This window comes from Prosopis cineraria, unplaced genomic scaffold (assembly GCF_029017545.1).
Source record: "Prosopis cineraria cultivar Desert tree isolate PC_DT_omini unplaced genomic scaffold, ASM2901754v1 PC2, whole genome shotgun sequence".
In the NCBI taxonomy this organism is placed as follows: Eukaryota; Viridiplantae; Streptophyta; class Magnoliopsida; order Fabales; family Fabaceae; genus Prosopis; species Prosopis cineraria.
The window spans coordinates 2,400,444-2,427,286 of record NW_026555333.1 but is presented as its reverse complement, the minus strand read 5'-3'; the positions used below and the strand labels follow the sequence as shown (position 1 = coordinate 2,427,286).

At 35.8% G+C, this 26,843-nt stretch overlaps 3 protein-coding genes and 1 pseudogene across 4 annotated transcripts; 2 read left to right on the top strand and 2 right to left on the bottom strand.

Annotated features, from left to right (window-relative positions):
• The first annotated feature begins 4,602 nt into the window (after nucleotides 1–4,602).
• Nucleotides 4,603–9,365, top strand: LOC129303841 (auxin efflux carrier component 6-like; annotated as a pseudogene).
• Nucleotides 9,366–13,505: 4,140 nt separating this feature from the next.
• LOC129299301 (alcohol dehydrogenase 1-like) lies at nucleotides 13,506–16,746 on the top strand. The gene is made up of 10 exons (XM_054937771.1): nucleotides 13,506–13,666; nucleotides 14,191–14,327; nucleotides 14,861–14,907; nucleotides 15,047–15,372; nucleotides 15,462–15,544; nucleotides 15,640–15,715; nucleotides 15,801–15,862; nucleotides 15,959–16,054; nucleotides 16,138–16,299; nucleotides 16,395–16,746. The coding sequence occupies exons 1-10, from the start codon at nucleotides 13,630–13,632 to the stop codon at nucleotides 16,509–16,511; spliced, it is 1,143 nt and encodes a 380-aa protein (XP_054793746.1). The 5' UTR covers nucleotides 13,506–13,629; the 3' UTR covers nucleotides 16,512–16,746.
• A 1,865-nt stretch (nucleotides 16,747–18,611) lies between these two features.
• On the bottom strand, nucleotides 18,612–20,692 carry LOC129299291 (stearoyl-[acyl-carrier-protein] 9-desaturase 6, chloroplastic). The gene is made up of 2 exons (XM_054937763.1): nucleotides 19,936–20,692; nucleotides 18,612–19,584 (listed from the first exon to the last, which is right to left on the bottom strand). Exons 1-2 carry the CDS (start codon nucleotides 20,536–20,538, stop codon nucleotides 19,012–19,014), a joined length of 1,176 nt encoding a protein of 391 aa, XP_054793738.1. The 5' UTR covers nucleotides 20,539–20,692; the 3' UTR covers nucleotides 18,612–19,011.
• Nucleotides 20,693–21,857: 1,165 nt separating this feature from the next.
• LOC129299275 (serine carboxypeptidase-like 42) lies at nucleotides 21,858–25,476 on the bottom strand. Of its 2 annotated transcripts, none has more exons than XM_054937745.1 (11): nucleotides 25,102–25,476; nucleotides 24,652–24,963; nucleotides 24,063–24,170; nucleotides 23,894–23,986; nucleotides 23,597–23,689; nucleotides 23,265–23,350; nucleotides 22,862–23,140; nucleotides 22,657–22,790; nucleotides 22,480–22,572; nucleotides 22,258–22,375; nucleotides 21,858–22,171 (listed from the first exon to the last, which is right to left on the bottom strand). In XM_054937745.1, the coding sequence occupies exons 2-11, from the start codon at nucleotides 24,887–24,889 to the stop codon at nucleotides 22,004–22,006; spliced, it is 1,410 nt and encodes a 469-aa protein (XP_054793720.1). In that variant the 5' UTR covers nucleotides 24,890–24,963; nucleotides 25,102–25,476; the 3' UTR covers nucleotides 21,858–22,003. The 2 variants fall into 2 exon arrangements, with proteins under 2 accessions (XP_054793720.1, XP_054793730.1); XM_054937755.1 differs by having other exon boundaries at nucleotides 25,315–25,474.
• Nucleotides 25,477–26,843: the final 1,367 nt, after the last annotated feature.

Genomic DNA, 26,843 nt, shown 5'->3' with positions numbered 1-26,843 from the left:
TTGCTCATTCCTACTATGAAGGTTTGATTCTTCTCTAAATGTATCGATGAATAATTATAGCTGCAAAATCATATAAAGTATGTGTTTAGTTTTTAATTTATTAAAAATTCATTTGTTAAAAATTTATTTAGCAAAAATCAGTTTAGTGAAAGTCGGTTGTTATAACAAAATTTGTATTTTGATATATTTTTTTCAAAAGTTAGTCTATTAAATAAAAATTTATTTGAATTGTGATAGTAAAACGTGCTTTTGAATATACAATTACCATAAAGAATATTGATTTATGATGATTTATAATTTTTGTTATACAAATATAATATATTCAAATGATTAAAAAATATAAAAAATTTTAAATAATATAAATTTTGATGTGTAAAATAATAAAAATAAAAATAAAAACTTTGATATAATGAAAAAAAATTATATATTAAATAGTTCAACATACATTAATTTTGAAAATTAACATAATTCAAATAAGATATATATGATAATTCAATATAAATTAATACTAAATATTAATATGATTAATTATTTAACTTATAATGCTTATTTTGATATCTAACATAAATATTAGATAATATAAATATAATAAAAATATAAATGTAAATAATGCAACCATGCATATTAGGGAATTATGGAGAAAATGGATAGTTAAAAATGTCTTTTACTTGGTAAATGCACTTGAAACGTGAAAAAGCAAAAGCAAGCCATAGTTACATTCAAAAAAAGGACTTTCAAAACTACTAATTAAATTTGTTAAAATTACTTTCAAAGTTATTAAAAATAAAATCAAATAACATTTATTTTTAAATCACATTTTGAAAGGACTTTTAAAATGATAAATGTAAAAACCAAACGGGACCAAAATTCAATTATCGCGCCTGACATAAGAGCGAAACATGAATTGCAGCCATGATGAGGCCCAAATCTATATGGTTTCTACAATAGGAATTAAGCCAGCTTTTGGGACCAAGGGAAAAGCCCGCATGAAGCCTTTCAGCCAAGGATAGAAAAATAAATAAAAATTCACATATTTAATCTTTCAGGATTTTTTTTTAACAAAAATCTGTCAGGATTTGCAACTGATAATTTATGACTTCACATTTTCTAAAAAAAATTGCTTTTTTTTATTTTTTAGTATAATAAATATAATATTTGATTTATTCAAAATATTTTCATTAATTACTCTAAGATGAAGCAAAACTTTTATAAAATAATTTATACTGCGGTCCGTGAGCAGTATGCGTCTGTCATATTTTAAAATTTTATAATCATTTAAAATAATCAGTTCCGTTCGTCGTCCTTTCGTTTCATTCTCCCGAAATAAAAGCCGTGATAAAGAATGTCCTGGCTCGATCCGTTTCTTGTATAGATTAAAAGGCAGCAAGAATTTCTGAAGATTTGTTTTAAAGGATTTCAGCATGAATTTCCATTAGAAAGGAATGTCCTTCAAATTTGAGAAAAATAATTTTGTTTGGAGGCACGTGAAAATGAAAATTCTCTTTGAGGTCCGTAACGCAAGTGCACTGCTTGCATCCGGAAGATTGAAGCTCCAGTTTTCAAGAGCTATATAAATTAAAGCCACGCAAACATATTTTATGTTTAATGTTTATTACAATAAATTCTCTCCAAACTAATGTGCTTGATCCCAGTAGAAACGGCAGTAGAGTGATTTAAGTAAAATGCCAGAAAAAAAGGTTTTCGACGGAGCTTCCTTTAATTAGACCTGACAGCCCTGATAAAGTTAAATAGCCTATTAAAAAAACCATAATTATAAGCTCCACCTATACCGTATTTTTTTTGTGTCATCCAAGTCCCAAACCGGCGTACGGAAAAAAAAAGTGACTTGACTGGAAGCACTGAGTCGAATGACAGAACTAAAAAAAAAAAAAAAAGAAACAAGAGGAACTAGCAGGAGTGAAGACGATGGAGGAAGCACCAGGCGGCAGAGCGCGGGAGAGATCAGAGATGAGAAGCAGGAGGCATGCATGCACTCTCTCCCTCCCGCTGTGGCGTGTCAATTCGTCGCGACGTCACCCTCACATGCCATGTCGTTTCACTATCACTTTAAAATCCCCAGAGACTGCCACGACAACTTTGCTATTATCACACCAAAACATCACGTCTGCCTTCACATCAATCACACTTCTAATCTGCTTCTAATGTTTGGCTTAAAATTGTAAAGGTACCTCCAAATCATCGACAAGAGTTGAATCCGCATGCATGCATTTATGTCTCTATTCCAAGCAATCATCCTTGGGAAGCTGCTGCCAAACTTTGCGCTCACTGATATAATATTCACCGTTTCTTTTTCATCTCTGCAACAACGCCTCAGAAAACTGTAGGCTTCTACCGTAGAGATTTTGCCTGCACTTGTTGTCCATCACACACAAATATATGTGTGTGTGAAAATATAATAAAATTCTTTTTAAATGTATAAATAATAATTAAAACTCTTAAAATATTAAAAAAATTTAAAATTTTTAAATATCTTTTTGATATCAATAATTTGAGGTTAAATGATTAAATTGACTCTTGTTTAAAATAAAAAAATAATTAATTAACATGAAAAGTTATAATTTTCTAGTTGAAAAGTTATGATTGTTAGTTTAATTCTTGTGATTAATAGAATAAAAATTATGATTGTTTAAATAAAAGTTATAATTGATTATTTTCATAACTTCAACTTCAATAATAAAATAAATTTTACTTAAAAAGTTATAATTTTTTATTCAATTCTTCGATTCACATGATAAAAGTCATGATTGCTTAAACCAATGTTATTATTTGTTATTCTCACAACTTGTATTTTAACGATAAAAAAAATTTACATAAAAAATTATAATTTCTTATTCAATTCTTACAATTCACAATATAAAAGTTGTAATTAATTATTTAATTTTTACAGTTTAGACTTTAACGATAAAAAAAATTTTAAGTTGGAAGTTGTGATTTTTTGTTTTGCAATTTATAAAATTAAAATTATGATTGTTTAAATAAAAGTTGTTATTGAAATTGGTTATTTTCAAAACTCATGTTTATCATTTATAAAAGAAATTTTATATAAAAAGTTATAATTTTTTATTTAATTTTTACGATTTACAATAAAAATTATGATTACTTAGATAAAAGTTGTGATTGAATAAATAAAACCAGACTCATTATATTTATTTTAAAAAAAAGACAATTTAATCATTTAATATAAAATTATTAATATTAAAAGAATTACGATATTTCAAAAATTCTGATGGTCATTTATGTATTTTTAATAAAAAAAACTATTGTTATTTTTCTGTACACTCATAAAAAATCAAACGCTGAAATGTATAACCAGCGCAGCAGTGGTCAAAATTTATGAAACAGAAAATATATATACGCCATTGGATATTAAATATATTTTTAAACTTCAGTAAAGTTTATCGTTTGGTAAAAAGGACGGCCTAAGCCCACAAATACAGAAACCTAAACTGGCGGGGAATCAATTCCCAAACTTACTTCTCGAACCAGGATCCTCAAGAATTTTAAAACTAATTCCGGCCGTTCCAACATCCAAAGTCAAAAATGGCAATTTTTTCGGCAAAAAAAAAAAAAAAACTCGAAAATGGCAACCAAGCCTGTTCTCAGAAGCACAAGGCCGCCGAGTTAAAAAAAAAAAATATTTCCTTAATTTATCATATCACGTCTACTTTTCGTAACACGCATATGCTCGCCCTATGCTGATACTTGATCGATGCAACGCAAAATTAAGATATGAAAGAAATAAAAATTTATTAGTAGAGTGAAAACGGATTTCAAAAATTTCATTCAATTACAAACGAGAGGAAGATAGAATCAGAGTGTATTCTTATTCGTTTTGGAAGCAACAAAAGATGATATCAAAGAAATCTAGGGCCTGTGTGTTTTTCTATTTTTAAATTTTTTTTATTTTTAAAAACAGAAAAACTTTAAAACTTGTTTAGATAAATTTTTTCTTTTAATTATTTTTAAAATTGTTTTCATTTTCTTAAAAAATAAAAGTTAGAAATAACTTTAAGTTGTTTTCTTTTTATTTTTTTTATTTTTGAAATATACTACATTTGATTACTGAAAATTATAGTTATTTTGATCAATTTTTTATTATTAATCACCACTATTAGCTAATAATAACCATCACTATTAGTTAATTTTAATTTTAAATCTATTTTTTAATTGATATAACTAAACAAATTTTTAATTTTATTTTATTTTAAAAATTGCATCAAAAAAATTAAAAAAAATGAGAAATGAAACCAAACAAACCCCTATTTTCCGTTTTATCTTCTCGAACGACTACTTCAGCATCGTATATTATTTTAAATCTCTTTTTAACTTTCCCAAAAGAAACCTAGGCCAAGTTATTTCCAGCCCAGCATCAATCAAAATTTTCCACGAAAGAAAATGGAAGGAATCAAAAACACTTAATCGATTACTAACACCTGACAACCATAATTACCTGCCACTAAGCACGCAAAAAAGCCCTTTGTATATATATATATATATATATATTGCGTCTTCCCTTTTCAGTTGCCTTCCTCACTCCCAACTCAAGTCACATTGTCCTCCTCTTCCAGCAAAGCAGAAAAGATGATAGCAGCGGATGATTTCTACCACGTGATGTGCGCAATGGTTCCTCTATACATGGCAATGCTCGTAGCCTATGCTTCTGTTAAATGGTGCACGATGTTCACTCCCGATCAGTGCTCCGGTATCAATCGCTTCGTTGTTGTCTTCACCGTCCGCGTCCTCTCGTTCCATTTCATCTCCGACAACAACCCCTGCCAAATGGACTCCAAGTTCATCATAGCCGACACCATCTCCAAGCTCTTCGTCCTCCTCATCCTCTCTCTCTGGGCCGTCTTCTTCCCCGCCGGCACCTTAGACTGGCTCATCACCCTCTTCTCCCTTGCTACTTTGCCCAACACTCTCGTCATGGGCATCCCTTTGCTCCAAGCCATGTACGGTCCCTTCACCCAATCCCTCATGGTTCAACTCATCGTGCTTCAATGCATCATATGGTATGGTTTTTATTCTGTTTATGTTGTCTATCGCGTAAACCGCACAGCTCATCAGATCATCAGCTAGTGCCAGAGTTAGAAATATGAGCATAGCGATCCATGTTCCATACGTGTGTTGTATTAAAATATGACCTAATGCCTTTCAAGTACACTCTACTGCTGTTTTTGTTTGAATACAGAGCTGTTGCCCCTTTTGATACGCACCCACTTTCTTGGCCCTGCAGCTGCTTCTATAACCCAATTCCAGATTGACAATGATGTCATATCCCTCGATGGGCGCGACATGCCACTTCGAACTAAATCCGAGACAGACAATCACGGGAGAATCCGTGTGCGGATCCAATGCTCCACATTGTCCGTCCCTGACTCTATGCTATCTTCATCGATAGGCCTCACGCCCAAACCACCCAACTTGTCCAATGCGGATATCTTCTCTGTCAACACGCCACTTCAGCTGCATGAGTTTCACGGTGCGGTTTCTGAGGCAACGGCGGCTCATAATATCGTGTTTAGGCACGGCGATCTGTGATTCGGGTACCTGTCTGCCAGACCTCGGTTGTCCGGGTACGCGTCGTCGGATGTGTACTCATTCCAGCCGACGCCACGACGGTCAAATTTTAACAAACTGGAGGCCACAACGACGTTGAGCACGTCGGTGTAGGCAAGGTCCCCAATTTTCGAAGGCGGGATGTGCCGGCAGTCATCGATGGCATTTCCAGGGGCTAGGGTGGTGTATGAGTCGCCGCCAAGAAAGTATCAGGAGGGATATAGACAAGCGTACAAAGACGGTACTGGACTGGCGTCAGGTAAGGGTGTTTCTAGACTTCTAGTATATGTGAAGTAGTCTACAACAAAATGTTTGTTCTGACTTCTGAGGATACGTAGTCATTATCTGTTAATGGGAAAAAACGATAGTCCAATGCACGTTACGTTTTGTTGGTTGTCTAATTGTCTGGACACAATATATACAGTACATCAGAAACTTATAAAAAGTTGAACCATATTTTTTGAGTTAGGGGCCTCTAATGTGCCTTCCTCTAATGTTCCTTATAATGTTTCAACTTTTTAATTTTATTTTTTATTTTTTTTGAATCATTAACTTCTACATAAAATAAAAGACATTTGGATATCTTGATGTCCCAAAATGGTGAAGATTTATATTTTTTATGATTTTTCAAAAATAAAAGGGTGTATTTGTGATATTTTTCTTTAAAAAATCATAAAAAATACAAATCTTCACCATTTTGGGACATCAGGATATCTAAATATCTCTTATTTTATATAGAAGTCAATGATTTAAAGAAAAATAAAAAATAAAATTAAAAAGTTGGGGCATTATAAGGGGCATTAGAGAGGGGCACATTAAAGTTCTCTAGCCCAAATTTTTTTAGGTGTGAGAGGCTGTTCGTTTCGTGAGGGCCATACAATATTTCTAATACAGTTTGTTTGTCTGCATTTTATTTTATTTTGTTTTGTTTTTTATTTTCTTGGTGAGAAGAACTCCGAAAAAATTTGTACGTGACCTCAGACTGAATTTATGAGCACGGTATATATGATGAGATGTTCCTTTCCCTGGGTATAAAAGTATAGCAAAAAGGATTGTAACTTGTTAATATCGTCTATAGGAATGTTATAGAGCACTAGCCAGTGGGCAAACATTGACATTATTGAAATTTTAAAAAAGTGATGGTCACAGCAAGATGGGAGGAGAATAATTTACGTGGATGCGAAAGTGAGCACTTTGGGTTAGTCGGGAGCACAATGGATAACAGTCATGATTGGAAAGGAGCACGTGTGATATGATGGAGGAAGGGGATTTTATTCCACTAAAGGGGGGCTAAATGGCGTGGAATTTCTATAACATTATAGCACCGAATCATATTCATAGGAAGCCAGAATTTCATTCTACAATAATGCTTTCCAAATCTTCCTCACTTCATTAATTTAATTTATTTACAAACAATAATAGTATGGCAGAAGATTTGAGAGCTTACGGTTGGTGTGCAAGTGTTGACATATGATGATGATATGATGCGTATTACAGAGAAGGAGATAAGCTTCAGAGAGTGCAGCAAAATGGCAAGGGCTGACGAAGCGGGTGGGCCCAGAGAAGCACAGCAAATGCCAGGGGCGCTGGTGATGATGAGACTCATACTAGTGGTGGTCGGGAGGAAGCTCTCCTGAAACCTTGATACATATTCTAGCGTGCTCGGACTTCCTTGGTCTCTTATCTCCTTCAAGTTTGTAGCCTCTAATAATAATATTTTTGCCTGCGGTCGTGCGTTCTAAAATCTAAACATGTCTTTCTATAAATATAAATGCGTGCACGGATATCTGTTACAGATAGAACATGGAAATGCCTAGTCTGGTCAAATCCTTCGTCAAAATAATTTCGGATGCGGGCCTTGGCATGGCTATGTTCAGCTTAGGTATTTTACCCAAAGTAACCATGGATCATTATATTAAACATATTAGCAGTATATAGTGATGAGGGTGGGGGTGCAGGGCTGTTCATGGCGCTTCAGCCGAGGGTGATAGTGTGCGGCGCGAACAAAGCAGCCATGGGAATAGCCATCTGCTTCATCGGAGGGCCACTGGTAATGTCTTCGACCTCCGTGCTATGGGATTGAGGGACCCAAACTCCATGCTGCCATTGTCCAGGTCACGATCTCATTTCTTGTACTCATTAGTCATTAATTAACGTTTCTATATATCCTGTGCAACGATCTGTTTCTAAACAGGAGATGCCATCCCCTTTCTTTCTAATCTTTGATTTCCCCCGAGGCTGCTCTGCCTCAAGGCATCGTACCGTTTATGTTTGCAAGAGAATATGGCCTCAACCCTGATATTTTGAGCGCTGGGTGAGTCTATATACCTGTGCACGTGTGAGAGTGACATGAGCTATATATCACTTGCCTCTTCTTCTTCTTTTTTTTCCACGTTGATCTTATTTTCCTAAATTATATTCTCAGTATGGGGGAGAAGAAAGATATATAGGAGCGTGTCCATAAAACATTCCAACTGCTTTCGCGGATGCTCTTTGTTAATTGTTAATCTGGAAATTGAGAGCCCAACAAAGGGAACTAACGATCGATGATGATAGATTTGGAGTTATATATGGATTCATGCACATGCAGCTGGATGGGGTGAAGCTTAATTATGATACAGACTCTCAATTTACTAAAACTCTCCATCCATTAATTCCACGGAATATGAAATAATTATGATTCCGCTCTGGGATACCGAATCTCTATGAAGCACGTATGTTAGTGTCATTGACAAACTAAACGCATAAAATTCGGGAACACACAATTATGAACTCTAAAAAGCATGAAAATCCATTTGCCCTAGCCTTTTGTTGATGAATTTCTTGTGATCAATGTCCTGCATTTTTTGAGTCCCAGGCTCTCTTTTACCTGTACATCTATCATTTGGATACAAAAGTTTTTACTGCTCTCATCATAAACCTACATAGCCGGCGCCATGGTACTAGCTGATTAATTGATCCTAATTAAAGTGAAAGGCTATAAAGTTATTTAATTTGCATTGGTGCAATTAGTTTGTGTGCGTGCAACTTATATAGCTCTATTCGTCAATTATGGAATTTGTTTGTACATCATGATTAATCTTTTTTTTTTCCCTTGCAGGGTTATCTTTGGCAAGTTGGTTTCCTTGCCCGTAACTCTGATGTATTACATCTCCCTCGGCCTCTGATCCTTGAAAAGTCATGGCATGCATTTTTCTTTTTTGGGTGGATGGACTATGAATAAAGCCGAAGGAGCATAAAACATAATAACCCTAGGAGGATACCAGGTAGGAGCTGTGAAAAGTATAGCCAAAAGGGTATAGGTTTGCTCTAGAATTGTCTCCGGCCACAACGACCACCACTAGTGAATTATGAGCCATGATCTCAGGGTTTAAAAGACAGAAATGAAGGAGTTTCCATTATGGGAGGTAACCACCGGCGGAGAAGGTTGACTTGGATGGGTCCTAAACGCTTGCAAAAGCCTAAAAGGGCTTTAAGGTCGTCCAAAAGATGACGCACGCATGCAGAAGCTTAAGGGTTCATAGATTTTCCGTGGCCAGTGCAAAAATTAGTGGTAGCCGAAAGGGGAAAATGTATCATCATGATCCATCATTGTGGAAGTAGACCTGCTTTCTTTTTGGAGGTTTCTCCACTTTGCTTTACGTAATCACGTGCTTTTCACCAAAAAAAACTGAATATGACTAACCAGATCAAACAATAGGCTTCTCTGTACCTGGTGGCTTCTTGTTCTTGTTTTTTTTTTTAATTATTATAGGTGTCTTTTTATTAAAAGTAATCATATTTGAAATATTGTTGAGCAGTAAATATGAACATTTTTTTAAGAGAGATTTGAATTTTAATTTACCACATTTTGAGTGACTAGCCCATTTCATTATGGCAAATCGTTGTTGGTTGCGTGGTGGCTTCTTTCATTATACACAAGGTTAGGTTAGGGTTATTTATTTAGTTATTTTATTTGAAGAGAACCCAAAGTCTAAATTAATGGCAATTATTAATTTTTTCTTCACGTCAAATCCAATCAGATCATTGCATTTCAATTGGTTGTATGTAACTAAGACCAATACATTTTTTTAACCACTAACTAGAGGCTTATATGAAAGGTTACATAATGGGCAGTGAAATTGAATAGAATGGAATCATTTGAACTAGAATTATCACGATCATATTAAGATATTTGCAGGAGAACACTGGAGATCCATGAAGTGATAGAGATACGGAAATGGGGATTGACATACATATATTAAGTTATCCATTCATACTCTCAATTAATGTTTAAGGAATGATGATTGCAATGGAAGAGATTGTTATCATTATTGTGGTCAATCAAGTATGTTTATATTAAAACAAAATCATAAAAAGCATGCATGGTATAGCGATTACTAAGAGAGACTTGAGAATCCTAAGGAGTAGTAAAACAAACACAACCTAAAACTTAACAAGTTTTCAACGAATTAAATTATCAATCGAAGATTCAATTGGTTAAGGTGATGTATTCGTGCAGAGATATGTGTTGATTTTCTCTAACAAAATAGTGAATCTTATAAAAATCAGATCATCATGCAAGCATGTTTCATAAAAGTTTATCCATAAAGTTTTTTGGGAGTTTTATTCTATTCTTGTTATGTTATGTAACTAGGCGACTTTCATGCATTACATGGAGTATAATAAATAAGCCAAGTTATTCAATTTGAAAATACTGCGATTAACGGATTTATCAGGAGGGGCATAGAAATGCTTTCCAAGATATGGATCACGTTATTTGTACCTTCTATGGATGAAAAATTTAGATCGAGTGTATTGTATTTTTATCTTTCAAGGGCATTTATTCTTTGTCTTTGCCAGTATCATAATACCTTTTATATTATCTCAACATTTAGCGTAGTTTCTAACGATAAAACCATATGATGGTCAGGAAAAGAAGGAAAAAATAAAACCAGATATATATATATATATATTTGTAATAATAAAACCAAATAACTTACTGCGCGCATTGTATGGAGTATAAGATATGAAGACATGGATCACTGAGTTTATATACACGGGTTTTACTTTTTATAGGTGGGCTTATAATCCTTCTTTGGGGACCTTCCCGGTTGGGTCCGTAATCCCATTATGGGACATTGGGCCAGCTGGCCCTTCATCAATTTGCCCGACTTCTTCTTAATCGGACCCAATGTATATCATTAACAAAATCAACACGTGCTCAAGTTCTGGGCATTGATTACTCATTAAAGCTTGCTTTAGCTGCTAAGAATTAATGATGGAAACAATGTTATCCAGAATGAACATCTCTTATCCGCGTGGCCAGCATTAGATCTGAGGAGAAGGCAGCGATGAGCCATCATTGAACTGTCATGCCACCTCTTTCTCTTTTATTCCTTGTAAATTTCTCAATAGCCAAAGCAAAGGCAGAATTGATATTTTGATTTGAATTGTAATTTTATTATTTTTCTAAAACAAAGTAGTCTAACCATCATTGCAGACTGATCTGACGAACTTATTGAAAATAAATAATAAAAAAAAAGGAAATCTTATATAAAACATATTTTTTTCATTGAAATATATAATATATTTTTAGTATTTGAAGATATAATTAATGTATTTTTTAAAAAATAATTTCAATAAATGAATTATTTTATATTTAATTTTAAGTGAAATGTTATACTCTCTCTATTAAAAAATGTAAAGCATTTTTTAGAAGTTAAATATTAAAAAATGTAAGGTATTTTTAGTCTTTTAAAGTGTAATCATTGCCTTTTTTTCAAAAATGCCCCTATTGATAATAATTTTATATTTATTGTAAAGTATTTAATAGGGTTGAATATAAAAAGATAGGGTTAGTTTGAAACAAATAACTACTTTATTAGAGATAAGATTTGATTAAAAATGTTTTACATTTTTAAACGAATAGAGTATTAAATGAAGATAGTTAATTAATTCACCAGGAAGGTTTGATTCAATTAAAAATATTTTATGCTTTTAAATAGAGAAGAATATTCTTTTTTTTAGAAAATAAATAATTTTGAATTGAGGCTGCAAAGGTGAAGTTTTGTCACGTTTCAAAAAGAAATGTCTAATGCTTATAAAAACCTCTGTAAGTTTTGTAATTGAAAACAAATATTTTTAATATAAGTCTTCTGATTAAGAATACTAGTTATATTGTATTTTTTAAAAAAAGAATTTAAATTAAAGATAAAAAGAGAGAAATATTTATCAGTTGATAAGTGATATTATTTGGTTAATAAGTAATATTTTATAGTTTATAATTTAAGATAATAATTTTACAACTAATGAATTTGTTACTGGTTTGATGTTGAACAAGATATCAAATGTTATTTAATAAGTGATGATTAGCAATTAACTAATGCTGTTAAAAAATTAACAAGTAAAATTATGAATTAATAAATAATTTCGTTTCTTTTTTGATCAATGAATTAAACAAGTTTTATAATTGTTTTAACAAATCAAGTTAAGAAATTATCAATCGTTATTATAAAATTAATAAATAAAGTTGAAAAGTTAACAAATAATATAGTTAAGTTTAGAAATTTATAAATTAATAAATAAAGTTAAGTAGTCAATAAAAAAAATTATGCGATTAATAAATATTTCGATTAGGTGTCTTTTTTTAAAGGATACTTCAATCTTTTAAACTAACAATTTTATGTTAGTTTAGTTAAAAAAACTTGTAAAAAAATTTTAAAATTTTTTGAGACTTGTTAATAAATACTTTTTTTTATAATTTTTAGTTGAAATTCTCACGAAACAGTTATTATTATCATCCCTTGTTTTCTCTATGGGCATCCACAATATTGAATATTCAATGACAACCAAATTCGACAATTTTGGAAGGGATTCAAAACCTAGGGCACTAAAAGTAAAAGACATCAAGTTCGAATGGAATGCCGACGGAGTTGTCATATTGACACGGGGCCCCTCATTTACGTCCTTTTCACAGGCAAATTTGAGAAATATTGTCAGACATTTAGGATTTGATTTACTTGCCCTATTATTAATTTTTAACTATAATCCATATAATTCTAAGAAAGTACCTTTTTAATTTGTATTTAACATGTAGAGAACTTGTGATGTTTTTGCAAAAATATTCCTATTATTTAATGATTGAAATTCAACGCCAGATATGAAAATGCTCCAGCTTGGAAAAAAAGAAAAATTTAACATGGGCGACAAGAAAAAATGAGACATCATGTTCAGGACCAAAACAAAACTCTAAAACGAACCTTATATATTTGTCCTTTTCACTAAAATATTTTTGTCGTCTTTCTTAATAGACCGTTTTTATTGAAAGGTCCCAACAAAGGTGATCAGGGGAGTCAACCATGACATTAGATCAGAGGTGTTCTTTTTCTTATTAGATCGGACCCTTGTGAAGAGTTGCAACTTTGGTTGGATATATATTTACAAGAAAATACAATTATCATATTTTATTTTTAATTTTTGTAAATTTTTTAATATTTAATCTTTATAATTTTAAGGAGATTGGATGATACTTGTTAATTTTTATAATTTCAGTACTGAAAATATTTAAAAACACTATAAACTAAGAATAAAATTCAATAAAATTATAGAAAATAATAATTATATTTTATTTATATTTAGTTGAAAAATAATTAAAATAAAGCCTACGGAGTTTAATGAGTGGGATTCTCTCCGATTTTTTTTTTTTTTAAAAAGCAAAGTAAAAAAGAAAGGAGAAAGAAAAGGGAGGGTGATTGTACAGAGAACTTGGTCGTTGTGAGAGAGTATTGCGTGGCGCTCGGTGGTGAATCCACGGCGCCCCCGGATTTCAACCCAACCACAGTACTCGCTATTCTTGGAATTCCTTCCCTCCCCCATCCCACGATACCACGAACCCATTTGCCATTCCCAACTCTAGCATTCCCTGTCGTCCTTGGTCTTTTTTTTTTTTTTTTTTAAGGCTCTCTTCTTCTCTCCTATAAATACCTTCCTCCACTCCCCTTTCCCTCCCCAACCTTTCATTTCTCTCCTCTGTCCATCGTTTTCTATTTTCCTTCGTCCTTTGTAGCCATGTCGAGCACTGCCGGTCAGGTCATCAAGTGCAAAGGTACGTTCGCCCATCCCTATCATCCTCTTTTCCCTCCTATCTTCTTCATCTTTCTTTTTATTCTCACTTCTACTCTCCTGATCAACTCATTCATGTTCTCCCCACGCTGTCCGTTGCTGGACCCTCCCCTCTCTCTATCGTTGTTCCTCATTTATTTCGGGGGTTGAATTCTTTTGTCTAATATTTATTCATTGCCTGCAACTAAGATCGCTCTAGTCACTTCCGTTTGGATTATTCCATCGGATTGCGTGTCGCGGGGCTCAGTTTTGTTTATACATCTTCCGAATGTGGAATGTTCGGCAGCCTTCATTGGTGCTGCCTTTTCCTTCGATAGTTATTTGAAATGATTTTATTTTATTTTATTTTGCCCTGGGTCCTTTTGTATCGGTGAAGTTTTGGCTGTCGGTTGCTAGTCAAACAAATTATCTGCATGCGTGCCCGGGGGAACGGATTGTTTCATTCCTGGATTCTGGATTTTGGGGAGTTGTTGCGTCGCTAATTGCATTAATATTCTAAAAATGTAGCTGCGGTGGCGTGGGAGGCTGGCAAGCCGCTTGTGATTGAAGAAGTAGAGGTGGCACCGCCGCAGGCCGGTGAAGTGCGTTTGAAGATCCTTTTTACCTCTCTTTGCCACACTGATGTTTACTTCTGGGAGGCCAAGGTACTCTATTTATTTCCCTTCCTTCCCTGGTTTTTATGATATAATTTTTTATATTATAATTACTTTCATAGCATTACTAAAATCTTACGATTGCGGTGATTTGGGGGTATATTGGCCCAAAACTTCAGCTCTGTCGCCGCTGTCATTTAAAAATAGGGAAGTTTTAATGACTTATCATGAGTCATTCTCAATGTGTATTTCTTTTACTCATCCTCATGAGGTATAAATCTAAATTCATCCCGTTTTTTGTCAGAAAAATTGCTATTCTGAACGATGAAATTAAGTTATTCATTATAAGCACCTTTTATTTCAAAGATATTTACTTATTTTAAGGATCACAAGGCATAAAATCTTTAAATTCTTAATCTTTAAGTGCGTTTGGAGCTAATGATTCTGTGAACATATGGGACTTTCTTTTCAACCCCTGTCGTTTGATTCTGTAGCCCAGAATCATCCTCGTTCACTCATTTTCTTTACCTTACCTGAAGTTGCTTTTGTTTTGTTTTGTTTTTTTTTTCTCTCCCTCATTTCAGGGCCAGACTCCATTGTTTCCTCGTATATTTGGTCATGAAGCTGGAGGGTATGCTTCTTTTGTGAATATTGTCCGAAGATCAAAACTTTCTTATGTTTTCTTCTGGGAATGAAAGAAAAGTTAAATCATTTGGTTGACGCCTTCCATCATAGATTGCTTGTAATTAAATTATGGTAATGTTATACAGAATTGTGGAGAGCGTTGGCGAGGGTGTGACTCATCTGAAGCCAGGAGACCATGCCCTCCCTGTATTCACAGGAGAATGTGGGGAATGTCCGCATTGTAAATCAGAAGAGAGCAACATGTGCGATCTTCTTAGGATTAACACCGACAGGGGCGTTATGCTCAGCGATGGCAAGACCAGGTTCTCTAAAAATGGACAGCCCATATACCACTTTGTTGGAACCTCCACATTCAGTGAATACACCGTTGCTCATGCTGGATGTGTTGCAAAGATCAACCCTGCTGCTCCACTTGACAAAGTTTGTATTCTCAGTTGCGGAATATGCACAGGTTTGAAAGATATTATGATGTTGGAAAAAACTAGCACGCTAGCTGGGTGGTTCTGTTTCTCTAGCATCGTTTTTTGTTCTTGACTGTAGGTCTTGGTGCTACTGTTAATGTTGCAAAACCAAAGCCTGGTTCTACTGTTGCAGTCTTTGGACTAGGGGCTGTTGGCCTTGCTGTATGTTGTTTTCCCACTTATTTTTTTTTTATTGCAATTCTTCAGCAAATAATCGAGGGTCTAATTCCTGCCCTTCTTTGTATTTTGAATTTTAGGCTTGCGAAGGAGCAAGGATTTCTGGTGCATCGAAAATTATTGGGGTGGATTTAGTTAACAGCCGATTTGAAGAAGGTAGAAATTTTTCATTTTTAGATGTATACAAATTCGTAATTGCCATTCACTTGTTGATGGAAGCCTCCGTTTCTCTTGTCGGCAGCCAAAAAATTTGGGGTCACTCACTTCGTGAACCCAAAAGAACATGACAAACCTGTTCAAGAGGTTAGTTTATAGAAAATTTGATTTGAAGTTTGCTGTCTTTCACATTTCTTGTCATGTTTAATTCAAGGACTGAGACGGTAAATCTAATGGCGAAAGGTAATTGCTGAAATGACCAATGGAGGAGTGGACCGTGCTGTTGAATGTACTGGAAGCATACAAGCCATGATTTCAGCATTCGAATGTGTTCACGATGTACACACTCAGTCTCTGAGAGTTGCCATTACATTACATTCAGCCTTTTATTAATCTCTGCATTACTAAATTCTTCTTGTCAGGGCTGGGGTGTGGCTGTACTTGTGGGTGTTCCGAACAAAGATGACGCATTCAAGACTCATCCTATGAATCTGTTGAACGAGAGGACTCTGAAGGGCACTTTCTACGGTAACTATAAGCCCCGCACCGATCTTCCTAATGTGGTGGAGAAGTACATGAAAGGGGTGGGTTTAAACATAAACTGTGCGATCCTCTTCCTCAGAGATGGGACAAGATTAGTTTTTGGCTAATGTGATTTGATATTAAATTGTGAGTGCAGGAGCTGGAACTGGAGAAGTTCATAACGCACACGGTCACATTCTCAGAGATTAACAAGGCATTTGATTATATGCTGAAAGGGCAGTCAATCAGGTGCATCATCCGGATGCAAGAGTGAAGCTGCTGGGAGAAGCCGTTTTCTGTCCGTTAGGGAGAATGAGAATAAAATTTAAACATGTAATCCAATCCTCTTATGGGGATCATGGGATTTTTATGTGCAGTGTGAGCGGGAGAGTTTATAGCGATTTTGTTTCTTGGATTGAACTTTTGGTGACTCGCACCCAGAGTCCACCCGTACTTCGCGTGTTTCTGCTATTCAAACTTGAAATGCTACTTTCGGCTTGTTCAATTCATATGGTGACTCGTACCCAGACTCGTTCCCCTTGCAGCTACTTTCGGTGCTCGTCACTCTCATGAGAATCATGATGCATATCAAGGTGATGAGGTGTGGATCATCATAAGTTTAAAGGATTATTTTTTAAATTTTATTTTATTTTTATTAAATTAAAGTTATAAAAATTTTAAGAAATTTATTTTATCACTAATCGGGATAATATATATTTAATCTGAATAATTTAAATTTAAAGATTATTTTTGTTTGTAATATTATATTTACACAAAAATTATGAAAATTTTTAAAATTCTAAAACTTTTAAATATTTAATTGTAATTGTAATATACAAATTAAATTTATATTGTTTATGTTAATATGAAGTATATTTATTAAAAAATTTATAATTTTAAGTAAAACTTTTAAATTTAGACCATATAAATTAAAATTTATATGATCCATATCTCACCATCTCGATGAACTCCCATGCTTCATAGTAAGCATCGAGGTGATGAGAATGGTCCATATCTTGTCACCTCTCCTTAAAAAAAAAAAAAAAAGGTTTGGGTTCAAATACAACGTCAATATATTTGTGTATATGGGTGAGTTTGTATTTCTCTTTTCCGCTATGAGAAAGGGGATTACAATGGGAATCGTGTACTTAACCTAACTATTTTTGATAATTGACTATTGACTATTGAGTATTGATCGATATGAAGCATGAGCATCTCCCTCGTGGCCTCGTAATCATCGTCCATCGGTGCTAGATGGTCACACGACCACCGTTGGATCAAGAACGCTCAATGGCTTGTCATCTGCAGCAACCACTACCTTGCTTTAGTTGGCGGTGTTGCCTTGTCATTCTAGTGTTCAGAGTGCATGTTTCAAGACATCAAATAATCAATTTTAAAGATTAAAATTAAGATTTTATAATAATATATCTAAACCTTTATTATGTGTTAAAATTAATTATCAATTTCTAATCATGATTTTTGTAAAAAATATCCAAACACCCTTGCATACTTAAAATTAATTATAAACCCACAACTCTAATTTCATAAAAATATCTAAACACCTCTCACACACACACACATATACACACATGTCAAAATTAATTATAACCCAAAGTCATGATTTATTAAAAAAATTACTCCTATATGATTTTTAATAGATTTTTATAAAAGTATAATTGAAAAGTAGGTAATAATGAACCCATTTATTTTAGCTTATTTTATAAAAATCATATTTCTTGAAAAAATATATTTTATGAGTTATGATATTTATTTAAAATTTTTAAAATAATAAAAATTTAAATATATTTTTTATTATTGTAAGAAGTTATTTTAAGCAGCTTTTAAAAATAATAGGATGTGGTGGATGAGAGAAAATATTTTAAAAAGCAGAAATGCCCATAAATATAATAAATTTTAAAATAATTAATTAACAAATCATTTTTATAGAACAAAATCAAAGAAGATGTAAAAAAATTTAAAAATAACTAACTAATAACCAAATCACTTGTAACTAAACATAAAATAATATCTTTTTTTATAAAATTTTTACTCCCTCCAATCCTATTTATAAGTTATATTTAAAAATATTCATTTAGTTCCATTTATATATCATGATACAACTTTTTAGATAATAGTTAAAAGGTATTTTTTAAAATTATTTTTCATAACATGACATTATATGTTAGATTTATTATATAGGACATATTAAAAATTTTATACACTTTTATTTTTTGTACTTTTTATATTGATATCGATAAAATTGACAAAAATGACTTATAAAGAAAATCAAAAGAGTACAAAATAAATATTTTTATAAAATCTTTAAATTATTTAAAAATTATTTTTTTATTCTTAAACAAAGAGGCCAATGATATTTTGAAATATATCTCATCAAATTTATTTCTTTAATTTTGTTCTTCTAAATTCCTTGAAAGGCAGCAAGCCAAAGCAATAAAAGCTTGTGTGAGATGAATGGTGCTCATTTGAATTTCAGTTTATATCTGTTTGAGGATACAACTATTTGTTTGAATCAACTTGTAAGGATTTTCCAAATAGACCAGAAACAGGGAGTCAAGGGAAGGCACCAAACGTCTCAACTGATTCAAGCCTTGCTCTTGCCTTACTATTAATAAAAAAGTCTCAACTAAAAAGCACGCACTCTAAGTGTTCCCAAAAAAAAAAAAAAAAAAGGTCTCAACTAAAGGCAGCGTCTCTCTCTCCGCTGCACGCAAATTACAGTTTTCTTGGTAGCAATGACCAAGGAGAAGTGGTGGTCACATGGTCAAGGCCACCTCCTTGTTGAAGATCCAGCTGAATTTGACACTATGAGGCCCCATCTTGCGTGCCCTCTCATCTGCTCGCTCTTGCAACTTCCTAATCCTCGGTGCTAGTCCACACACGAAATCCCGCGCACGCCTCCCTTCGCCCGTCAGCCCCTCCAGCTTCTCCAACTTCCATCGTCCGACCAAAAACTCCAATATGTCCGCGTAATCGTTCGCCGTATACACTCCCGTCCGCTGCGCCACCGCAGAGAAGTGTTCGAACAGACGGGGATCCTTCCCGTCGTACATCAAATGCGCGGGCATTGTTATTTTCTTGTGCATCATATCTGCGATGGCCAGCATTGCTCCCGTGGGGTCCACTTCCAGCAGCTTCTCGACAATTCTCGCGTACGCATTCTCGTGGCGTTTCTCGTCTGCTGCGATGGTGCCACATATGCGCGCTAGCACCGGATCTCCCCCCTCCTTCGCTAAGCGAGCCGTGTTGCCGTGTGACACGAAGGTGGCTCGCTCTTGAAACGACGTGTAGACGAATCCCAAATATGGGTTGTTCTCTGTCCCAGGATCCTGCCATTTGTGAAATTTAGCTATTCCTCTCTGTTATTTCTTTTTTTTGTTACATAAAAAATTAAAGAAATCACACCTTGTATCCAAAAACGAAATCACGCCAATGCGAGCAATAACGCTCATATCATAACGTTAAACATGTCTACAATTAATATGAATGTATCAAGAGAAAATAATTTAAATTATATTCTAGTGTTTGTAAATAGTAAGATAGATTAATGCTGACTTGTCCTGTCATTTCGAGATTTCCTATATTTTTTTCGATCACTTCAATTTCCAGTAAAATCCTTATAATCAATCAACGTTTAATAGGAACATAGAGCGCGAACGAGAAGGAATCGAAGTTCTCACCATTCCAGCTCCAATCAAATACTGCACGGTCTTCTCGACCATAAGCATATCAACCCGACCGGATAAGTAGAGATAGGTTCTAAGCAAATCCCCGTGCCTATTCTCCTCGGCGGTCCAAGAGCGGGTCCAAACGGCCCACGGATCTGGGCTTGCTCCGGTCTCGTCCCCGACCGCATCCAGGTTGTTTATCATGCTCTGATACGTAGGCAATGCGTCCTCCGTGATCATATCACCCACCAGTACCACGAAGTACTCATCCGGGAGCTCGGCCGTCCGTTCGCGCAGTGCCTTCACTTGATCCATGAATTCATCGGACGGCAGCGACGAGTCGGGCACGAAGTTCTGCGGTTGCCAGCATTGCTCCACCGGCTTCAGCAGCGGCAGCAGCCCCTCCGAAGCCCAGCGTTCCAGGGACTTGAAAACCTCGGCCTTCTCCGGCGGCATTGAGTGAGCCTTTCTATTTTTGACTGGAGCAGCCACGGCGGAGATCGGTGGCGGTGATCGCAGCCTGACAGTGCGGGTGGGTAATCGGGGGCGGCCGGTTGTCGGATGTCGGCCAGTAGGGGCCCATGCTTGGGTGGCAAGGTAGCGGCAACTCTGCATGGTTGAAACTCGATTCGGCGTCCCTGGCGTGGACTGCTGAGCTTGCTACTCGTGAAATGTCACTGTGAGTGGAGGAATGTCTTTATATGAGATGGAAATCAAATGGGGCCTTGGTTTGAGAAATAATTTCATGAATGCCATTCCTTAGATTTTGTAGTTAGTTGGCTTAAGCTCTGAAGAACGCGAACGTCTGATAATTAATCCATGTAATTGGCCTATTTCTTTTGGCGTGAACGATATTTTGATCGTAGGGTAGTTTTGTAATTACGAATGCGAAAAAATCATAGGGGTGGGGGTGGGTTGGGGAAGACCGGAGAGTTAGGGTCGAATTGGTGGATTTTGACAAAACAGGGGGTGCTGTGGTTTTGGGTGGAATTGGTCAATCGGAGGACAGAATTGGGAATCCTGTGGATTTTAAACTGGTTCTGTGAGCGCCTTTAATTATTAAATGTTCTATTTGCAAATTTTCTTACTTTTTGTAGCTGTTCTTTTTTTTTTTTGGCTACATAAAGCTTCTCGTGAAACCGTGATTTAGTACAGCTCGACTCCCTTCCAAAATCCAAGTCAAGTAGTATATGTTAAATGATTCTTGAATAAATACAATGTATTGCAAACCTAGGAATCATCGAAGATCCACCACGATTTCGTCATTTTTCCTCTCTTACATCTTAAAATTTCGCCTTCCCTCTCACAAAATTCATTTCTTTTTCCTCCCTGACTTGAATTTTGGAAAGGAAGAGGCTAACGCAATATAAGGCAACATTTAATAATGGGAAAAATATTACCGTTCTTGTCAGTTTAATAATAAAAAAATATAACAAAGTTATATGTCGGAAAACAAAACTATATATCTATAATATGGAGCAAAACCAAAGCCCTTTTTAAACCTGGTAAATCAGCCATACCGCGCTAAAGCAAACATAACGGGGCCTAATATCCGGACAATCAATCTCGCGTTAGTATCGTAGATCCAGAAACATGACAAGAACGATATTACTTGTAAGTTTGGTTATAAACGTGGAAGCCTTCCGAAGACGGAACAGAAATTAAATACTCCACCCTTCAAAAATTTTAAAGTACAATCATTCTGTTTTTTTTTTTTAAATTGCGCTTGATAAATAAATCATCTTATATTTATTTTAAAGTAAAATATTTCACTAAATAAGAATAAATATAAAAAGATGATGTTAGTTTGATGAGAAATAATTACTTTATTAAAAAGTGAGATTCAATAAAAAATATTTTAACAAAATGAGTATATAAATTAAGGAAACAATAAATGTGTTATCTGACCAATTTTTAATTCAGTTGAATCGGGGAAAAAAAAAATCTCACGCTTTAAATATATTGCAATGAGCATGATTCCTAGAGAAATTTATAAAGGATGTAGATTAAGAAAAACTAATGTTTACGTTTTCGGCAATAAAGAATAGAAAAGATGGAATACTTGTATTTTGGGTGAAGGCTAGTCATGGATGGGTAGGCGAGTGGTGTTGGGAAGTCGGCGGCCACGGAGGAAGGAAGAGAAGAGATGGAGAGATCTGGAAGGCTGGGCATATGGCACCATGTGAGCTGCCCCTCTCACCGTCGCAAACGTCAACAAGTTTCCATACTCTATTGCCCAACCCCCTACCTGCGTACCCGCCCACCAACTCTCATCAGTACAAAGCAACAACAAACAAACCCTGCACCTTACTCCACACACCCTTTTCCCCTTACCTGCCCTTTGTGGAACCATGCTCCATACGGCACCGTTATGTCCATCTTCAGCTCATGCGCTAGCTCCCGCACCAGTGTTCGAGACCCCATTAATGGCACCACAGAATCTTGGTCTCCGCTGTCCTCAATTCATATCCCTATTACTTACCATCCATCCATAGATACATATATATATATATATATAAATACCAGATAATAAGCCACTCCTGCATGCTTTTTTACCTGAAAACCCACACTGGGATTTTATTTTGAACCATCCTCTTGAGAATAGGAAGGATGTCGATGTTCCCATCACTCTCGCTATAATTTAAGATGCTGTCCATTGAGACACGCTGAAGTATCAATACACACTTTTTCTGCCGGTCACTTGAAAGAAAGTGGGTATTGCGCAATACTTACCCGCTACACATGGACCATGAATATGGTAGATTGGTGCGATTTGCGTGAAGAGCCTTCTGAACCTCAGGAAGATTGAAGTAAAAACGTCTTTCAAGGGTCATGCAAACATCTACACCCAGACTCATTTTGGTAGCCTGCATAAAAGAGTGGGCCGCGTGAAAATCCCTTCAAAACTTCATACAATGGCAAACAGGACGAGAGCTACCATCTTTTTCAATCTCAGTTCTTGCTCCACTATGGATGGATAGCAAACGTCCAGGATCACGTCATAATTGTTTATATATTCCCCAACTATGCGATTTGCCTCGGATATGGCACGGTTGCATGAAAGGGACACGTTGTGAGGACTTGCAAAGACATAATCATCAAAATCGCACTCATTCATGATGGCCAGGCCTATTTCGTCAGAAATCATTCCATGCGACCAGAAGAATTCATATGTCGATGGAATGTCCCGGTCAAGTCTCAGCAGTGGGTTTCCAATCTAAGCAAGGAAAGCCAGGGGGAAACATTCAGAAGACGAATTTTCAGAGTTCAACGAGACAATAAGGACCATCTCAAATGACATCAATATAAATTAGCAGGGGAAGAGGAACATTGGAACTTACAGCTACTCCTTTGATATTGAATTTGAAGTCACTGGAGGCTTCATTATGGTTCAGCAGAGCATCAGCCAACTGTGGTATGTAATGTCCTGAATAACAAACAAAATTACTGAAGCAAGGGAAAAAAAAACTTTATTATGGGGACAGGGCGATCCGAGAGACCAACAAAACAAAATTTACAGCATGAATAAACGCATATCCTAATCTTTAAGCTCGATCCAACTAGGCCAGCTAATATCCAGAATATTTCGAAACACGTGATTTGAACTTGAAATTCCAAATGTTTGAATGATGATAGAAAAGAATTGGGATTTAATAAGGAATTGCTGTTGGACCTGCATAACTTTCTCCTGTAAGGAATAGCTCCCTTGTTCTGAATGCTGGAAATTTCTCATACCATTTCAACATGAATAGATACATATCATTGGCTGCAGGAGAATCAAAACATCAAGTAAATTCCCGGGCAAAACTAGTCAGCAACATATTCTAATAAGGCCAATCTTTTGAGTCTCTAAATCCTGAATAAGTATATTTAAAATCAACGTCTCAGATGCAAATAAAGTAGAGTTCGGTGTGTAAAAAGAGAAGGATAGACAGGATACTAGAAGAGACGAAATAAGCATCATGTTTACCGGCGGAAGCATCCCCGCAGTTATAATCTGAAGTTGTATTTGAGTATGACCATCCAACTCCGGCGGGGGACTCCACAAACAAGAGGTTAGATGCTGTGAATGACAACATGTCAGGGGCGGAAATCAAAAGGCAAATTCATGTGAAAGGCGGTTTTGCCAAGTGGCGTACCTCTGTTCCAAGACATCCTATTTCTTCGGAGACTACGGCCATCACCATGAGGATAGAAGGGGCCCAATTCAGTGAAGGCACCTCCACCGACGGAGGAGCATCCAGGGCCTAAAACAAGGAAATCAGCTCAAGTCGTGGAAAGCAGGGAAGTGAGCCATATCACTGAATTTTCAACAACATAATTTCCCAAAAAGTAAGAATCTCTACGGATTGATTTGATGTAGCGGTTATGATATTTCGAAAAGGTGTTCTTTTTCCCGTAGAAGCTTCACCCAGCAATGAGTAATGCAGTACACGAGTTAAATAATAGACCGCAAACAAAGGTCATTTCAAATCCTCGATCCACAGGATCTGTAAAAAACCCGATAACAGTCCCAGCGGTTCGAGCAAACAGGACTATCTATCAAGTAAGACAATTCAAAACCCGAATTGGTAGGGATGAGAGGACAAAAAAAAAATGCATCACTTCATTTGAGAGAGAAATGAACATTGAAAAAGCAATCGTACGCCTAAAAAGAACAAAAAAGTTGAAAAAGGCAACTCTAAACAAGACGTTGAGATTGAGTTAGCGAGGAAGAAGGCTACGAACCTCCATTGAGCCAGAGAGCAAGAGGCTTCTGGTCGGGGTCCTTATCGGCCTCGATGAAGTAGTAGAACAAACTCCTTCCATGGCTGACATCGACATCAACATACCCAGCATACTGCCTAAACTCGACCTTGGGTTGACCAGGCAGAGTCACCACCAGATCTTCTGAGGGGTATCCTTGGACCGAGGACCAAGCATTGGCCAAAACAATCCAAATCCCAACAAACCACCACCTGCCCATCCCTAGAATTCCAACACCTTCGCACAGAACCCACCCCTTATCCAAATGCCCTCGCAAGTCGCTATACGCCGCTCCTGCTTACAAAATAGGCAAGCTTTTATTTAAAATAAATACCATTGAATGAGACTGTGATATTTTATCTTTTACAAACAGATTTTGTAACGCAGGGCACGTGAATCCTGGGTTCCTTTAACAAAAAGGTACATTCCTACCTCAAGATCTCAAGTACATATAGAAAATGCTTAAAAAATCGCATGTAGAAATTTCCCAAGGAGAGAGACGCTAGAAACTAGAAGGTCGCCCAGGAGAGCAGGATTCAGCCAAGTGATTTGGCCCTTGCTCGGGGCAGTATCGCCTGGAGGAGCGGGCAGCTTCGGCAAAATTGGCCGATTTTCTTATTCTATTAAAAACGATACAAGACTTACTCAGGGATGGCGAACCCACATCAGGTTACAAAGGGGATAAGATAATTATTTTAAAGCCCGAAGAAGTCAAAACGGGGTTTGATGGCAAGGAGCAAGTGCTTGGATTGGAATCGGGGAGTCAGTCCACCAAGCCGCGTCAAGATTCCGTATTGTCAGCAGCCAATGCCGTGCAATCAGTGTCAGTGATGGCTGCAGAGAGAACGCAAAATTGAGTTCCCTATTTTACCCCTAAAAGGCATGAGCAAGATTGAGATAGGTAGACGGGTATCGTTTTAAATCCTCTCTGTCCTTTTGTTGTTCTCACCTTTCCTCCACCGTTGGATTAAAAATTTAGCATTGTGAACTGTTAAGGTTAAATTTTAATAATTTAGATTCATTTATTTAAAATTTATGATGATCAATAAAAAAACAATGATTGGATTTTTAACAGTACGAATTACAAAGGGTATGAATGGGATGGGGAGAGGAAAACAGAAGATATGATAGGGATCGGAGGCGATCAAATGATGGGGAATGTTGGTTTTGAAAGACGAGCAAAAGGAGGGATGGACCGTTAGGGAGCTTGGGCTTTCAGTTTCCAACACGGTGGAGCCCACGGACTGCAAATGCTTGGGTTCGGAGAAGAAACAAAAATAGAGGGCCAGGAAAGCATCGGAGCACTTGAGATTGAGAATCTTGAAATCACGCGCGCGGCTCCATTGGATGAAACCAAGTTGCCCATTATTTCATCACGCCGCCGATGGTCATGATGAAGTGGGCCAATGATTCGACTTTTACTTGAAGCAAACAAATTGTGAATGTTGTTTCCATGGGCGACTGCAAATTTGATATTCCATTTCCATCCCCGTATATGCTCATTTGCGTGCGTCAACAAAGGATCAACAAAGTGTTTAGAATCACGTGAGGCTGGGATTCAAATCTGTTTTTGGCACCACCTCTACTAAACCGTCATTTTTCCCTTCTGCTGATGTCATGTAATTTCAAATGTGTACTAATGTGTAAAACAAAAAACAAAAAAATTGAAACTGGATGAATTGAGAGACAAGTAAGAGTCAGACAAGTAATTTCCCGGTTTTGCCGGGGGGGAAAATATTATGTCTGGGGAAGAGAAGCATTCTCATTTCAGTTCTCTTACTGGTTCATATTTTTGCATCGCAAAGACATTCAAAGTTGAATAAATATTCAAAAGAGAAGAGGGAAAGCCACCAAGTTTCGTTACTCTCATGTCAACCCATGGCGTAAATTTTAAGAGGATCAAGTTATGCAAACGGACGGCAAGCAAGTACACTCATCAAGTTCAAAAGAAAACATAAATTAGGTTTCGTTGATTTACTTTAACCCTTGAAAATGCGACAATAATTGGAAGCGTGACAGCCTTTCTTATCATTGAAAAATTTAAGATTCACGTCAAAAAATCCAAAAATACTTTAAAGAACAAATCTTGATTCTTTACAAAATAATTGAAAGTAATATACTACATTCACCCTTAAAGTAATTTAAAATCTTTTAGTTGGATAGTGAAAATAGCT

Excerpts from the sequence above, each read along its gene's own strand:
- LOC129299301 (XM_054937771.1), top strand. The coding sequence starts at position 13,630 with ATGTCGAGCACTGCCGGTCAGGTCATCAAGTGCAAAG. Across the intron at positions 14,328-14,860 it reads TTTACTTCTGGGAGGCCAAG|GGCCAGACTCCATTGTTTCC; the intron begins GTACTCTATTTA and ends CCCTCATTTCAG. Across the intron at positions 14,908-15,046 it reads TTTGGTCATGAAGCTGGAGG|AATTGTGGAGAGCGTTGGCG; the intron begins GTATGCTTCTTT and ends AATGTTATACAG.
- LOC129299291 (XM_054937763.1), bottom strand. The coding sequence starts at position 20,538 with ATGCAGAGTTGCCGCTACCTTGCCACCCAAGCATGGGCCCCTACTGGC. Across the intron at positions 19,585-19,935 it reads ATTTGATTGGAGCTGGAATG|GATCCTGGGACAGAGAACAA; the intron begins GTGAGAACTTCG and ends CACAAATGGCAG.
- LOC129299275 (XM_054937745.1), bottom strand. The coding sequence starts at position 24,889 with ATGGGCAGGTGGTGGTTTGTTGGGATTTGGATTGTTTTGGCCAATGCT. Across the intron at positions 23,987-24,062 it reads TAGGATGTCTTGGAACAGAG|CATCTAACCTCTTGTTTGTG; the intron begins GTACGCCACTTG and ends TGTCATTCACAG. Across the intron at positions 22,791-22,861 it reads AACTGAGATTGAAAAAGATG|GCTACCAAAATGAGTCTGGG; the intron begins GTAGCTCTCGTC and ends TCTTTTATGCAG.